This window comes from Sciurus vulgaris (assembly GCF_902686455.1).
Source record: "Sciurus vulgaris genome assembly, chromosome: 16".
In the NCBI taxonomy this organism is placed as follows: domain Eukaryota; kingdom Metazoa; phylum Chordata; class Mammalia; order Rodentia; family Sciuridae; genus Sciurus; species Sciurus vulgaris.
Window position 1 is genome coordinate 57,820,762 of NC_136477.1, and position 17,505 is coordinate 57,838,266.

Below are 17,505 nucleotides of genomic sequence, written 5' to 3' on the forward strand. Positions count from 1 at the left end.
TTATCTAGTGCCTGCTTGTCTGCATATCACTGAAATGGTCTTATGTATTTTTGGTGGCATGAATACTTGGGGCACTTTAGCTTAGAGGGACAAAGTCCCGCATCTTGCCCTGGTACACATTTTGTACCTTGTTTATCTCACCAGACTCACTTGCACATGTAGTATTATCTGTGATTCTGGACCACACAATAATGTTTCACACCTGGATAACTTTGCCTTCTTGCTGCTCCTCATTTTAGAGCTTATATTTTTCCTCAATCTGAGCCCTCACCTCCATGTTATCACCTTCCAGGGCTTGTGGATAATTCTGCTGTTACAATTGTCCCACTGCTAAGATTTCCATCATATTTACTGTTCTTCTGGGACTGCTAGCTCTTTGAGGGCAGGAAGCCTGGTTCTTCTTTCTGAACTCCTGGCATAGAAGCTTGTCTTTCTCTCTAAAATCTATTGGTTCCTGATATCAGGTAAGTGGCTGATTGGCTGTTCTATTTCAGTGGGTTTTGAGTGCCATGCTTTTGAGAAAGCAGAACAATTTTTATAAATATTTTGATGAAATTTTAAACATTGCCTATAAACACCATGTTTTTTGAGCTTTCCTTCCCAAGCATATCCTACCTCTTTCTATCCCCAGTGCTATTCCCAGTCAAGCCACCACCTTCCCCATCTGGACCACGACATAAGCCTCCTTTCTTTTCTCTTAATCTTGCCCCTATGCTCCATTCATTACATAGTAGCTGGACTGATTTTTCTAAAAGGATAAATCAATACACTCATTTCAGGTAAGGGCGGAAGGGTTTTAAACAGGCGTGTGTGACACGATGATATTTCTGTGTCAGATGATCACATCAGCTGCTGGGTAGAGAATGCACCGAAGGTGGACAGGGCAAGACAGAAAATGGGGAAACCACAGAAGAGACAGTGGCAGGGTAGCAGGCAAGAGCAGATGGGGGCTGGAGCAAGGCTGAGGTCTACCATCCGGCCTGGCTGGAGGGCTGGAAAGTTTATCAGCCCCAAGCTGCTGCCGAGGTCAACTTCCAATGTCGTTGTGAGGAGCACATAGCTGTTCTGGTCAGTGCTCTTAGCCTTTTTGAAATAATAATGTCTTCGGGGCAGAAATGGACTTAAGAGAGGCTCAGCCCAGATGTTAGGGTTTGGATGTGTCGTGTGTGAGATGACGCAAAAACACTGGTAGGTGAAATGGTTAAATTGTTGTAACCAGAGCGGCAGGTTAATCCAGTGATATGGATTAACTGGGTGGTGGTTGTAGGCAGGGATTGCGTAGCTGGAGGAGGAGGATCACAGGAGGTGGGTCTTTGGAGCTTATATTTTGTATCTGGTGAGTGGATTCTCTCTGTCTGCTTCCTGATCACGGACTGAGCTGCTTTCCTCCTCCACACTCTTCCGCCATGATGTTCTGCCTCACCTGGAGCTCCAAGTAATGGACTGAGACCTCTGAAAGCATGAGCCAAATAAATATTTCCTCCTCTAAAATTGTTTCAGTCAGGTTTTTTGGTCATAGCAGTGAAAAAACAAAACAAAACAAAATACAACAACAAAAAACTAAAACACAGCTAGGGAGAGAGAGTTACTCCCATATCATCATTAAGAACAGTAAGTCTTCTGGTTCTAGCTCTGCCATTACTCTGAGACGGGGTGGGGGGCAGGATGTTTCACCCCTTGATGCTCTGTAGAACAAGGGCAGCACTGGCTCCTTGCTCACAGGGTTGTTGTGAGGGTTCAATGAGATAGCTCTTGTGAAGTATAAGCATGAGTCGTGGTAACAGGTAGATGCACCATAAATGTTACTTTAGTATAAAATATCTGGGTCCCAAGAAAAATGTATCATTTACAGTAAATAATAATTAAATAGGTTGAAAGTATTTCTTCAGACGTTTATACACAGGGAAGTAGGTGAAATAAATATCGAATTAAGAAAGTGGGGGTTGAGGGGCAATAGCTCAGTGGTAGAGCACTTGCCTAGTATAGATGAGGCTCTGGGTTGGATCTCCAGCTCCTTAAAAAAAAAAAAAAAAAAGAAAATGGGAAAAATATTTTGTATTTTGATTAATAAATGGCTGATAAGATCGTAAGAGTCTCATCCTTTTCTGGAATTTTCTCCTGCAGCTACTAACCATTTTCCCTTTCCACTTATCTGTGTCCACATAAGAGTGTTCACAAGCTACAACACCTAATGAATGGGTTTATAGATTTAATTCACGAGAATGGAAGTAGCAAACAAGAATTCACTAGAAACCATAAGATGGAATTCATATTGGATCATTACCTTGTCCTTCATCCCAGCACTTTATATGAATTTATTATGGCCACAGGAGGGGTTCAGAGCTCAAAGATGGAGCCATATTTCATGGGCACATGTGCAGCCTTGAACAAATTGGGAGACTTATCCTGCTGCAGTTTTTCACCCATACAATGGGGGTAATGAGAGTACCCCATTATGATGATTATAGTAATAATACTGTATTGTCATGCATCATGATAACCATGGTACCTATTTGAAAGGTGATAAGGATTAAAGCACAAATAAAAAATTCTTAGAGTTATACCTCCCCCAAAGCAAAGAGTTACTACTAACTGCATCGCTATGCTCCTATTCCTGTTTCCCAGCTGAGGAAACTGAGGTTGAGAAAGTTAAGTCACTCTGCAGGGATGGTGAGTGACACAACTAGAGCCATCTGATTTGGAAGCAGCCTCTTCTCCATCATCTTCCTCTTCCCCTTCTAGGTGACAAACTTGGGTTTCTTCACTGCAATAAGAATGTGGAGGTGGGTGGGAGAAGTTGACCTGTAGGGATCAGTAACAGGTGGAAGGAAGAAGCTCTGGAGTGCTATTGCTTAGTAGGATGACTACGGATAATAATTGTGTAGGTATACTTCAAAGAGCTAGAGGAAAGAATTTTGAATGTTTTCATCATAAAGAAGTGATAAGCATTTGAGGAGATGGACATGTTTACCTTTAAATATTAGACAGTGTTATAGTTTGCATCTAGAATATTCCCCAAGAGCATGTGTTGAAGACTTCGTTCCCAGTGTAGCAACATCCAGATCCTGCAGGTGGGGCTTTTGGCAGGTGATTGAATCATGAGGACTTTAACCACATTAGTGGATTAATCCATTTGATAGATTAATGGTTTGACTGGATTATAGAGAGAAGATGGAAACTGTAGGCAAGTGGGTGTGGTTGGAGGAAGTAAGTCACTGTCGGGGTGGGACATAGAGGACTATCTCTTGTCCCTGGACCCTTCCTTTCCTCTCTCTCTCTCTTTCTCTGGTTTCTGGCTGCCATGAATGGAACATCTTTCCTCCGTCATACCCTTCCGCCATGATATCCTGCCTCATCTCCAGCCCAAAACAATGGAGTCAACCAACCATGGACTGAAGCCTCCAAAACTGTGAGCCAAAATAAATCTTTCCTCCTAAAAGTTGTTCTTGTCAGATATTTTGGTCCCAATGACAAAAAGCTGACTAACACATACAATGTCTACCAGCACTGAAGCATCATGTGGTATTCTGTAAATATGTACAATTTCATGTTTTTATGGATCAGTTAAAAATAAATTCAAATTTAAAAAATTTGGTTATTCATTTTTTTCTGATTAAGAGCTTCTGAAAGGAAGCGCTGAGGGGGATCAGAGAAACTCTAAAAATTCTCCTGTGGAAAGTACCACTCACTCTGGGTGAAGTGGGGCTTTCCCTCTCAGGTTTTCCTCTGGATTCATTGCTAATGTGGCACATGCCAGAAGGTGTCAAAACCAAGAACCCAGGGCTGCAATGCACGGATTCTGTGTAGTCAGGGCTGGCTCTGTGTTTTCTCGGGTTGAAACGTGTTTGTTGAACAGAATGTGCAGTACCTGGAGCAGATAGAAGTACTGTGGTTGCAGACACACAGGTGGCTCCCCCTTTGAGCTCCTCTCACTACAGCCTGATCTCTCTGTGTGGGCATTGGTACCCTCGAATCGCACTTTGGTCTGTCTGGAGATGTAGAAATCTGAATTTACCAGTCCAGTACAGCAAGAGGCTGTTTACCCCAATGGTTATATCTCACATTAGTAGGGACATACCTAAGTGTGAATTCTTTTTCTGTTTGTTTGTTTGTAGATGGACACAATACCTTTATTTTATTTATTTATTTTGATGTGGTGCCGAGGATCAAGCCCAGTGCTTCACATATGCTACGTAAATGCTTTAACCACTGAGTCACAATCCCAGCCCCTAAGTGGGAATTCTGTTCTTGTCATTAACTCTCCTTTGGCTTAGCTGATGCACGCCTCAATTTTATCATCTGTAAAATGGGAATAACATAACACATATTATCATAGGATTGTTGAGAGGATTTATGGAGATGATGCAAGTCCAGTATTTAGCACCGCAAGCCTCCCAGAGATGTTAGTCCTTCCTGTTGTTATGCTTATGTTAACAGCAGCCCTAGTGGAAAGAGCATAGAGCTACCAATTTTACAAAGGGTTCACTTTGGGATTCCTTATTTGAATTTATATTTGGCTTTTGGGTGTACATCTGTTGGGAAATAAAACAAGGTTTGGTTTTAGAGCTCTGAGTCATATTTTACATCCCAATTTCAATCTATCCTTTCTTGTAACATTTTATAAAAGCCATGCCAATGTGTCCCTGGCATCTCTGTCATTTGCTGAGGGTATGTGAGCTATGTGAGAGAGAGCTAGGAAGGACTAAAAAGAGAAGAGCAAGATAGGTTTGGGTTGAACTGCTATCCTAGAATTTTGAATCCCCAAAAGTCACTGAGTCACGAAGGACTGCCCTGTCCTCAGTGTCCCCTTGCCCTGGAATGACTTGCTAGGGAAGCACCATGGCAATGCTTATGACTTTTTATTTGTATACCCACATAAAAGAAGGACAGTCTTCCCTTGTGTGGCATCTGTGAATTCAATATGGTAGCATAGCTCTGCTCATTAGGCATCTACTAGGCTTAGCACCAGACTTGCATGTGGTGGGTGCTTAGTAACTACTCATGGAGAAAACGTTTTATCCTGTGGCTTCTTTCAGGACACCTCGGCATGAGCATCATCAAGTGCAGGGAAAAGACATTTTCCAGAATCATCTGCTCCTGGCACTTAACGGAAGTAAGGATTGCTGAAGGGGACGTGGAAACCAGAGATAGACCAGCATTTCATCTTAAGGGGACATGGAGTCAAAAGTCGCTGACAGCTTGAAGTCAAAAGGTGCTGCTCTGGTCTCGGCAGAGAGTGTGGCCTGGCCTTAGGGAGGAACTGCTGTACCTGCTGTCTCTGTGTCCCTGAGCCACCTCAGTGCCTGGAGCATCAGAGGGGCTTATGAGGCAGGGTCTTTTATTTTTCTTTTCTTTTTTAGGACTTCATGACTTAATCTTTTATATTTATTTTCACTTGACATCTACAAATTATACATATTTATGGAATATGCCAGGATGGTTTGAAAGTTGTCCACATTGGGACAACTTTGGAATGGCGAAGTTAGATTAACTTGTGATTATTTCACATACGCATCATTTTTGAATAGTGAGAATACTTAAAACATACTTAGTGATTTTCAAGGGTACCATATGTGCTTATTAACCATGGTCGCCATGTTGTGTAAGAGAGCACTTGAACTTGTTCCTTGTTAGGCATTGCTTGTAAGAATTTCTTTTAAGAAGAGAAGTCGCAGTGAGACAGGAATCATGGTTCTGACTGGGATGCTTCCTGCTCATTTATGGAGTGAAGGAGAACAGGGAGAGTAGGGAGGCTGTAGGTGCCTTGCCCCTGGGGTAGCTGCCCAGCAGGAAGCAGCATGGGTTGGGGAAGAGAACAAAGGGATGGGACAAACAACACAATTTCCATCACATCAACAATGACTCTTGTGTAGCTCCAGCTCTTACCAGGCATCCACCCTTGCTCAGGATGCCCAATATGGAGTAACTCATTTAATCTTCGCCACAACCCCATGAGATAAGCACCACGGCTACTTCCATATTAGGAGGAGCAAAAGGAAGTTCAGAGGAGTTCAGCAGCTCACCAACAGCTAGGAAGTGTTGCTGCCAGAGATTCCATTCTGGGCACTGTGACCTGATTGGCATTGAGAAATAATAGCACAAGAAAGAAAGTAAAATGGAATCTGGAAAATATTCAGTTATTTCAAAAGGAAGCAGAAAAAGAGGAGAAAAGAAGATCAGATGGGAGAGAGAGAAAACGAATAGCAAGAGGAGAAGCAGCAAACTGATAAATTTAAACCCTCTCAGTAATCACATTCAATATAAATAGGCTAAATATATCAGTTATAAGAGAGGGAGATTCAGATGAGATTTAAAAGGCTAGACCCAACTCTACACTGCCTACAAGAGACACATTTTAGCTATAAAGACTGAAGACAAAAAGCAAAGGATAAAAAAGAATTTCCCATGCTCACATTTGTTTTTGTGAAAACCTAAAGTCACCTTATAACTGTCACCTAAAGTAAATTTCAGGAAAAGTGTTGCCAGGATAAAGAAGACCATTTTGTGATGATGAAGAGATCAATTCATCAAGAAGAAATAAGAATCTTAAATGTTCATGCATCAAAGAGCAAAGCCCCAAAATGCACGGAACAAAAGTGAACAGAGGGGCAAAGAGAAGCAAATCCACAATTACAGTCAGAGAATTTGAGAGCCTTCTTTCAATAATTGCTAAAAAAACAGAAAGAATATCGAATGTTTGAGCAACAAGGTCAAACAACTTTATGCGGCATTTATAGTTATTAAGTCAATGGGGGGGATAAAATCAAATCCTAGAAGTATTAATTAGTCCACTCCAGACAGTCTGTTTTGAGTGTCTGTGCCAGCAGGACTGGTGTCCTGGAGACCCACTGGAAGGACACAGGACTGTGATGGTTTTGAAGGACAAGAAGTCTAGAGCAGAGGCACAATTAGGAAACAGAAGCGGAAAGGGGGATTTCAACGACAGAGGGCTCTAACCTCTGTCTCCTTTGAGGTTTGCTAACACATAAAAGGAAAATCAGAATTGCTGTGAACAACTTGTTGGACTGGGGTTCATTGAATGAATCCAAAGCGGAACCACATGGAACGCTGTGTTTTAGGCACACTTCAGATTCTCAGTTAAGACTGAACTGAAAGGAATAAACAATGGAGACCCAGCACCGAAGCTCACTCTTAACTTGGATGAGTCTTTTCACCATGTTAACCCTCTGTTTGTCTGTAAAGTTGGGGATTCATCCACTCACTTCTTTTTCTGTGCAACCTATAACAAATTAGACTTTTGCAAGAGAGCAGGCCCTGTACGAGGTATTGTGGCCAAAGGAGACAAAGGTCCCTTCTGACAAGGAGCTCACAGTCTTATAAGGAAGAAAGTCAATGAATTAATGAACAAAGAAACACATGTGATAGGATAGGATAAGAGTTCTGGTAAAAGCAAAGGAATAAAGGGAGGGAAAGAGGGGAGACCTGACACAGGTCGGCCAAGTGAGACATTCTGATAAGATGCAGAGATATGCAGACATCCAGGGGAGCCACATGGACATCCAGGTGAGCCACATGGACATCCAGGTGAGTCACGTGGACAGCCAGGTGAGTCACATGGACATCCAGGTGAGCAATATGATCATCCAGGTGAGCTACATGGTCATCCAGGTGAGCCACATGGACATCCAGGTGAGCCATATGGACATCTGAATGGGGAAGAGGGGCCATCCAAGGCAGGGGAAACAGTAGGAGCAGGGATCCTGAGGGCTCCCTCTCTGGGGAAGCTCACGGAGGCCAGTGGCTGCACTAGTGATCAAGGTCAGTGATTTAGGACCTCAACATGGCAACAGAACTGGCCCTTACTCTGAATGAGAGGGGGACTAGCATTCGAGTGCCAGGATTGGGCTCATATTTTTTAAAAACCGCCCTGGCTTCAGAGTAAGAAGCAGACTGCAGGAAGGCAAAGTAAGGAACAGGGGAGCTGCTCAGAAGGCAAGAGCAACAAGTGAAGGGGAGAGGGGAGGGAGGCTCAGCACTGGTGGAGAGGAGGAGGTGGGGATGGGGTATGGCGTTCTAGATTGATCCTGAAGGTGGAGTGAAAAGAACTGGGTGATGCATGAGATTCGTGGTGAGAAAGAGTGAGAACTGTCAAGGAGGACTCCAAGGTGGTGGGTCTGAGCATCTGGGCGAAGGGAGGGGCCATTTCTTAAGAGGGGGGCAATCATTCCCAGTTCCTGTAAGGCTGTCTCGAGGATGAAATGAGAAAATGGCTGTGAAGACACTCTGGAACTGGAAAGCACCATCTGGAGGTAAAAGATGAAAAATTAGAAAGCCACTCTGGAGTTGTCAATTCTCAAATGTGCCCGGATACCAATGTTCTAAGACAAAAAAAAAAAAGGCAGGGTTGATTTTTCCCATTGGCATTTTTCTATTTAATAAGGTTATTCTGGATGGTTCACGGTTCATTCAAGGATCTGTTTCACTTCATCAGGGAGCAATTCCCAGTAATTCTGATTTTCACCTTAAAGTGGATACAATTTATATATATAAAAGTAGCCATGCTTCTTAAAAATTCCCCCACCTCTCATTTTCTAAGCTGTGATGTTGCTCTGATATTTTTGTCATCCTTCCCCACATAATAGGACTCAATAAAACTATTTTAAACATAAAAAAAAAATATTGGCCATGCACATTTTTATTTTCCCTGAATCATTCCTTCCTTATGCAGCTCAGGCTGCTCACCCCTGATTTAGGCCACCTTGGGTCTGATCGTGTTTTTAAGCAACTCACTGCTCACTCTTTAGAGCTCTTTTGGGTTCTCTTGGTATATTTCTCAGTGGGAGTCATTTTAAAATGGCGGTCTCGTCAGACCAAATAGTTCTGGCACCGGTCAGAAGTCAACTGCGTATTTTCTCAGGCGTTTGTAATGTCAAGGTAGCCTGAATGATGCTAATAATTTTTACAAATGAATCAACAGAATTTCTAAGTGCAGATCGATTAGTTCGGTTTTCAACGTAGTAAAGAAAGAGAATGTGGGAAGTGGGATTTGTCAAAGGGGGACAATAATAATCATGACAAGTGTTGCTGTGGAGAATGAGTGTGAAATTTAGTACAGAGCTTCAAGGGGCCTGTGGTTGAGGTCCTGATTCAGTTTGGAGGATGGATATACTACTCATCCATGTTCTTATTCTCTTTTCTACCATTCTCTCTTCCATCTGCCATTTCCTCCTTATTTTTCTCCTCCCTACTCCATCCTGCTCACCCATGCTCTGGTTCTTTTAGCAAATATTTACAAAGTCTGTTTTAGTTAGCGTTTTCGTCGTTTTAACCAAAAGACTTAAGAAGAACAAGTAGAGGAGAGGAAGTTTATTTGGGTCTCATGGATGGCCAACTCCACATCTCTGGGACTAAAGTGAGGCAGAACATCAGAGTGGAAGGGTATGGTGGAGGAAAGCAGCTCAGGACATTCAGGACATGATCACCAGGAAGGGGCAGGGAAGAGAGGAGAGAGGAGAGGGAGAGGGAGAGGGAGGGAGAGGGAGAGGGGGAGAGGGAGAGGGAGAGGGAGAGGGAGAGAGGGAGAGAGAGAGGGAGAGGGAGAGGAAGAGAGGGAGAGGGAGAGAGAGAGAGGGAGGGAGAGGGAGAGGGAGGGAGAGGGAGAGGGAGGGAGAGGGAGAGGGAGGGAGAGGGAGAGGGAGAGAGGGAGAGAGAGAGGGAGGGAGAGGGAGAGGGAGAGGGAGAGAGGGAGAAGGAGAGAGAGAGGGAGGGAGAGGGAGAGAGAGGAGAGAGAGAGAGAGAGAGAGAGAGAGAGAGAGAGAGAGAGAGAGAGAGAGAGATTTACTCACCAGGGATAAAATATATACCCCAATGACCCACTTCATCCAGTCACTCCCTACCTGACTTCAGTTACCACCCAGTTAATCCCTGTGAGGGGATTCATCCAATGATTGGGTTACATCTCTCATAATCTAATCATCTTGCATCTAAACATTCTTGCATTATTTCACACATGAGTTTTGGGGGGACACCTCATATCTAAACCATAAGAGAATCTTTATGAACCAGTGTTTTGCTAAAGATGCAGGACCTTTCCTGGTGGACAGGAAATGGGTACTATAGGAAGCTAACAGAATACTCAAATCCTTTGTCTTGAAACTAGAATATTTACTATTGAGAGGGAAGCAGTACTAGGGAGAAATGTCATTAGAGTTTCTGGTGTATATGCCAGGAGAGTGACAGGGAAGAAGAGCTGACCTCAAGAAAGTGTCCTGAGATGCCAATTCAATGGAGGAAAAGCTGGTTGAACTTCCTCACGAAGGACCAACTGTGCATGTACAGCCTGGCCCACTCCCTTGCAGTCTTCTCTGACATAATCCCATCTCAGGTTCTGGGAATAATTTGGTCTCAAGGAAGTTCAGTGCAAATTCTCCAAGCCTGGGTTCTGTTCTGTACCAGGTCTCCAGCTTACACGTGGCTCTGCTCTCTCTGGAGTCTTCTCTGCCTGAATCCTTCTATGCCCTGATTGGCAGGCATCTCTCTTACCCTGGCCTCTTGTGCCTTGATTGGCTCCAAAGGACTTGGGGACCCCATGGGTAGAGCTCTGCTTTCTCCTCTCTGTGTTCCACAGTGATGCCCTCCTCCACTGGGATATTCTCTCTCTGTTCTGGTCACAGTCTCCCACACATCTCATGAGCTTCTATTTAAACTTGCTTTAATCCATGGTTAGGCCTTGATATCAGGTGTCTGAATTCCCTAAACCTCTACTATGTACAGTTAATCCTCAGTTAAAAAAAAAAAAAAAAAGAAAAGAAAAGAATTAAGAGGACATTTCTGGTGACCAGAAGGGCTAAGCAAAATGATAGCTGATTGGCAAATGGCACCTGTAGAGCACTTGATGTCCGTTCCCTAGATCAGCATTACACAGCACAACTGCTCCCAATTGAGTTTAATAGGCCAAGTCTCAACAGAGGCCCAGTCATTGAGAAACACTTCCTACACAAACTGGTGGTTTCATCTCTAAAATAAAACCACACTTTACCTATTCTTTTTGCCCTCCTTAAAATTACTTAGTTATTCAACCTCTAAGATAATGAAGATAATCATAAATTTTCTTTTTTCTTTCTTTTTTTTTTTTTTTGCTCATTCATTTCTATGCTGCAGCACACCCTCAGAAAGTTCCAGTGTGAACTGATCTCCTGCAGATGGCTATGGCAGCTGCTCCCAGCTGATTTATAGTCTGGTTGACCTCGAGGCCTCTGACAAGGTGCATGGACCCATTAAGACTCCCCATGTCAGAACACCTAGCATGGTTCTTGCAAAGTTTGAATGGCCCTGGAAGTCCTCTTAGAGAAAGAGAAGGAAATTGTTCTCTACTGATGGTGCAAAAGCAAATTCAGTAGTCATCAGAACTGAGGATGCTCATAGTAATTTTCACAGTCAAAAAATTTGTTTTTGGATTCAGCCCAGGAGCACTTAACAACTGAGCCACATTCCCAGTCCTTATTTTATTTTATTTAGTTTGAGACAGGGTCTCGCTGAGTTGCTTAGGGCCTCGCTATGTTGCTGAGTCTGGCTTTGAACTCAAGATCCTCCTGCCTCAGCCTCCCAAGCTGCTTGCTGGGATTACAAGCATACGCCACCATGCCTAGCTTCACAGTCTAATATTTTAATAACCTCTCACGAATCTTTCCAACTTCCTTCCATGTGATTCTGTAAAGATTGGTCTCGTTTTCAATTGATTAATTTTATTTTTTTGCAGTGCTGGGGACTGAACCCACCAGGGCTCCACACCTGCTCTACTGCTGAGCTACAGGCCTGGCCCTCGTTTCCCTTCTGACTTGGGAAATGAGTGGACACGGGTCCCACATGACCACACGGGGACGAGACACTTACCCAGAGTGCTTCATGTTTTGGGGCTTATCCATCCGGACAGCAAGTTTGATTTTGAGATCTTGATCGGGGCAGTTTTTGGAAACTGTCATTTTGTGCCACTCAGACTGTTTGGGGCTGTTGGGGGTGGGATGGAGAATAACCTGTAGGGGGAACAAAGGGACAAATGTGTTAGTCAGACGACAGGGGCATCGCACTGGGCATGGTTTTGTGGACTAGAGAGTTTGAGGCTGAGATGTGTAGTGACTTGTCCAGGTTCCACGGCCAAGGCATCATTTATTCCTGTGGCTGGCTCACTCCACGCGGCCATGTCTGGGGCCATATCTCTTGCTCTCTGCTCTCTTTACTGGCTAAGTTTGTTTAAAAAAAAAAAAAACAAAAAAGTAAGGATCATGATTTATGTGACTTTTTTTCTGCTTTTTCTCCAAAGCTGAAAAATACAAAGGAAACCGAGATCAGAGAATAGTATTCTTATCATCACCCAATAATAGAGATGTATGAAAGGAAGACATACCCTCACATGCTAGAGGCCCTTCTAGTCCACTCCTTTCTTCCCTCTATTCTTTTTCTATACATATATTTTTAGTTGTACAAGGACACAATACCTTTATTTTATTTATTTATTTTTATGTGGTGCTGTGGATCAAACCCAGTGCCTCACATGGGGTAGGCAAGCGCTCTACCAATGAGCCACAACCCCAGCCCTCTTCCCCCTATTCTTTAGGATGCCTTTTACTATTGCAAGAAGAGAAATTCCTCAAAACCTGCAGGGGAAAATGGAAAGATAAGTGTTAAGATGGAGAGAAGGAAGCCAGGTGCAGTAGTATACACCTGTAATCCCAGAGGCTCAGGAGGCTGGGGCAGGAGGATCATGAGTTCAAAGTCAGCCTCAGCAACAGCGAGACCCTAAGCAGCTCAGTGAGAGCCTGTCTCTAAATAAAATAGAAAACAGGGCTGGGGATGTGGCTCAGTGGTTAAGCACTCCTGAGTTCAATTCCTGGTAGCCAAAAAAAAAAAAAAAAAAAAAAAAAAAAAAGATATAGAATGTAGAGAAGGATGTTCTTAGGGTCACAAATCAGTCCAAGGCAGCTGGACTGGCAATCTTATCACACAGCAGCTAGCTTTGCCTTGGCAGGGAAGGAGGCACAGGTAGCTTGAAGAGGGATCAGCTCCGGGAAAATGATTTCAAGAGGCATGCATCGGTTGTCATTGTCTAAGGCTGGAGGTGATGGAGAAGTGGACAAGTCAGGCAATCCCCTTTTTCGCTGTGCATTGAGTTTGCAGAGTCTGCAGAACCTGCTGTCGGGGAGGAATGGAGTAGTTGGAAGATCTACGCTAAGGAAACAAGGGCACAACAGAAGCTGGGTGGCACACCCAGCAGGTGGCTTTGGCTGTTTTCAAAGCAGATTATCTTCTCCAGAAGCAGGGAAAGCAGCTTCCTTTCTGGGTTCCTTTGCCCCCGGTGGAGAGGGCGGGAAGAGACTTGAAGTCTCAGCAGTGGATGCTTCTTGGCCTTCCTGATCCTGCATCAGCTTCTCCAGTCATGCCAGTGTGGCCCATACTTGGAGGGGAGATACATATGGCCTTCCTAATGGCCTGAATAAAAGCTTTGAGAAGACCCAGGGACTGCGGCAGAAACACTTTAACATGCTTCCTTTGTGCTGGTATTTCCACCCTTCCAGGCCTGACCCTTTTTCCCATTAACTTCCCTCTCTACGCTGAAAGAAAATTGATATCTTTTTGCAAAACACAAAATTCCAGTCTTCCCAGTGTTTTATGATGTGGTTGAAACAGAAGAAGGCCTGGATTTCCAGATCAGTGGCTGCCAAAGATTTTTGATCAAGTTCTACTTCAGGAAAATATTTTGTGAGCAATGAGCTCAATACCCAGGTGCCGACATGTAACATTATATTTGCTTATTTTGTATTCACATACTACCTTATTATGTATATCAAAGATAGACACAAGTAGAAATTTTAAAATGATGGGATAGAGATCAAGAAAAAAATTCCCTATTTTCTAGTGCACTCAGCTCTCTGTATCCATAGGTTCCACTTTGATGGATTCAATCAACTAAAGATTGAAAATGTTTGGGCAATAGATGTTTACAGAACTTGTTCAGACCTTTTCTGATCATTCTTCCCTAAACATTATAGAACAACAGCATTTACATCCTATTAGGTAATATAAGTAATAGATGATTTAAAATAGATGAAAGGTAGGTGATATGCAAGCAGCACATCATTTTATATAAGAGACCTGAGCATCTGAAGATTTTGGCATCTGCAGGGGTTCTGGAACCAGTCCCCATGGGTACTGAGTGATCATTGCTGTTCATTGTGACCATGTTACTATGATGAGCTATATTTTAAGGTATCATATATTTAGGGCAAGGTGCATTGTTGATGACATTGGGTGGAAATCTGATATAGTAAATCCATATAGTTCCTGGAGTCTTCTAAATACTGTCCTACCATCCTGACTGACACCTCATCCTGCCTAGTCACATCCTGAATCTGGATGGTAACTCCAGCATCTTTTTTCCCCCCAAACTTGCATTACTAGTGTTAATCTTCAAATCAGAACCCTCTACCCTCTGTAATCTTTTTAGGCCTTTGGATCATTCTGTGAGGGTTAATTTGGAGACATCCTGTTGTAAGTGTATAAATTCGCATAACTGGTACTTATCAACCCCCCAAGTGCCAATAGGGCAAATGGTGGAAGTAAAAGAAGAAGTTGGGGTGTCCCTGGGTTGGGAAGACTTCCCCTTTCCTCAAGAATGTGTACCTGTCACCCTAGAATGCATTCTGGTGTGGAGGCCTGACACTTTTGGAGATGGGAGGAGGGAGCTGCTGGTCCCAGTGAAGCTGGCCCTCTGTCCTGAGCTAGTCTGGCCCAGGAGTGGACAGGTTGGGTTATATGGAGCAGCAGGGAAGGCCTGGGGGGAGACACTGAGCCAGGCAGCAGGGAGATCCTCAGCTTGCTTCTGCTCCTGCCTGCTTGGCAAAGTCAAGACAGGAGCAGCGCTCTGGGAACCCAGAGCTCATTAACAAGCCTCCCACCATGTGGGTTCTGGGCATGTGTCCCACTGGCAATGTGGCGTCCATTCATGATGCAAATGGCTGCAGCTTATTCCCGGTCGCTCGCTCCACAAAGACCTCCTTCCCCTCCCTGTGGTCACTCCCGGGGGGAGACCTCTTCTGCAGAGTGGGTGGAGAGATGAGTTCACCGCGGTTCTCTTGCATCTGGATCCCCACCCTGCCATGCGTCTGGATGGGCTGACCGCTCCTCTGGAAGTGTCAGCCCTGTTGAGTGATGAGGGTCCTCCCGGGTGAGCCCTGGGCAGATCAGACACCTCATCTGCACATTCCAGGCTGCTAATCAAACACTCTGTCATCTCAGCCAAGGCCCATGTGCGCTGTGCTTTGATGTGGGGACGCTGATATGGCAACCACAGCCCCCTGCAGGAGGCTGCACTCTCGGCAGCCGTAGCTTCTCCTCCATACCTGGGCATGTGGCGGGACCTGCTGGGGACTGCTTTATCCTGGTCTTCACCTGGCTGAGCCTGGATCTCTCTCCCTACCTGTTCACACCCCAACCCCCAGGGAAGGCATCCCTGCTCCACAGACTGGTTTCTGCCCTCTTGTTGGGTGCTTCTCCCCAGGTGTCCTTTCTCCAGCTGAACACTTACCACATTGCACGGAAATTTCTGGCTTTTATGCCTGTGCCCTGTCAGCTTGGAGAGGTTAATGATCTTTGCTTGCTTTTATCCCTGTTTATACTGCACGCAGCACTAATGATTAGGCACAGCAGGCCTGCAATCATCTTTGTGGGAAAAGAGTTTGATAACATTGCAGTGTTGGTGTGGGGGTGGGGAAACAGGCACTCTCTTATATCTTTTGTGGAGGTATAAAATGGCATATGGACAGTTTGATAATAACTGTCAAAATTCAAATTTTGGTCAGCAGAATTTTTTTTGAAATTTATCCTATAGGCATATGCAAAGAAATAAATGAGGTTATATACCAAAGTATTGTTTATACAGCCAAAGATGAAATAATCTAAAATATTTTCAACAGAAGATGTGTTGAATAAAATATATCTGCACAATGAAATACTACGTAGTCATGTAAAAAGGAACTAGGCCAGTACAGGTTGCAATGGACTAATTTCCAAATATGCTGATGTTTCAACCAATGCATAGAGTAATATTTATAAAGTAACTTCTAATTGTGCTTTGTTTTTGTTTTAAAGAGGGTTGCGCACACACACACACACTATGGTTGTGTGTGTATAGAATATTTTGGGAAGGATATGCCATAAATTGCAAAAAAAGGATTTTCCTTTTCATTGCAAAAAAGATTTTCATTGTGATATCAGGTCAAGGTGAAAGGGATTGTTATGGTTTGGATATGAGGTGTCCCCCAAAAGCTCACGTGTGAGACAAGACAAGAAGGTTCAGAGGAGAAATAATTGGGTTGTGAGAGCCTTAACCCAATCAGTGGATTAACTGAGTGGTCACTGGAGGCAGGTGGGTGTGGCTGGAGGAGGTGGGCATTGGGGGCATGGCTTGGGGCGTGGCTTTGGGGTATATATTTGTATCTGGAGAGTGGAGTCTCTGCTTGCTGATCACCATGTGAACTGCTTCCCTCCACCACACTCTTCCACCATGATGTTCTGCCTCACCTTGAGGCCCGAGAAATGGAGCCTGCTGTCTATGGACTGAGACCCATGAAACCGTGAGTCCCCAAATAAACTTTCCTTTCTCTAAAATTGTTCTGGTCAGGTCCTTCAGTCACATCAGCAAAAAAGCTGACTAAAACAGACATCATTAGTTTCCACTAAATATCCATTTGTATTATTTTTTAACCGTCTGCATGAATTGTTTTTTTTTTTTTTTTTAATTGAAATAGTTAGCAAAGAAGAAACATACTATACATGTGACAAAGTAAAAATGGCTGAATGGATCACTAGGGTTTGGAATGTGGCTCTGCTATGCTTGACAGAATCAGCACACAGAAACATGCTCCTATAGGGTCTCCAGAACAGTCTCACTTAACAAAAGGCAGCATTGCTCTGTCCCCGTGGAGTTTTATCAGTCCAGTGGGGAAGACAGAAACCAAGATGGCGGTCAGCTCTCCCTCCATGTCTCACGGCGATCAGTTCGGTGGAGGATGTGAGCAGAGGGCCGCCATGCTGCAGAAGTTTGATGGTGGTTGGGATTGGCATTTACACAGAGGGCACTTATGCCTTTGGAAGACCTGGGAAGTGGGGAAGAGTTTTACAGGCAGAGAGCAAGTCCCCTGGGGAGGAAAAGAATTTAGTTCTGAACGACTGGAATTTGGTCAACCCGTGAAGGTGCTGGCAGCAGAGGGGGCCCAGGCAGCAGAAGGTAGGCAGGCCAGCCCCACTGCAGGTGGTGGCAGTTTCTTAGGCGTAAAGCAAGTGTCAAATCATCCAGAAACGGGTGGCCGTGTGGACTGGGGCAAGCTCGTGGCCTCTGCAGTGATGACTCAAGGTAGCCCTGGAGCTGAGCTGCCTCCATTCCTGGTCAGTTATTTACCCCCCACCCCCAGGGACTCAGCGTGCTTCTCTGTACCAGTGAGACAGGGAAGGACTCCCTGCCTCAGGGGGCACACTTGTGAAGGATCCCTG

General features: G+C 44.3%; 1 protein-coding gene across 9 annotated transcripts in view; it reads right to left on the reverse strand.

Annotated features, from left to right (window-relative positions):
• The window catches only part of CADPS (calcium dependent secretion activator), a 483,924-nt gene that overhangs the window by 179,992 nt on the left and 286,427 nt on the right, over positions 1-17,505 (reverse strand). For all 9 annotated transcript variants that reach the window (XM_079114383.1, XM_079114382.1, XM_079114375.1 and 6 more), the window contains exon 8: positions 11,854-11,993. In XM_079114383.1, the coding sequence (XP_078970509.1) occupies positions 11,854-11,993 (140 nt within the window). The remainder of the gene's footprint in view (positions 1-11,853; positions 11,994-17,505) is intronic.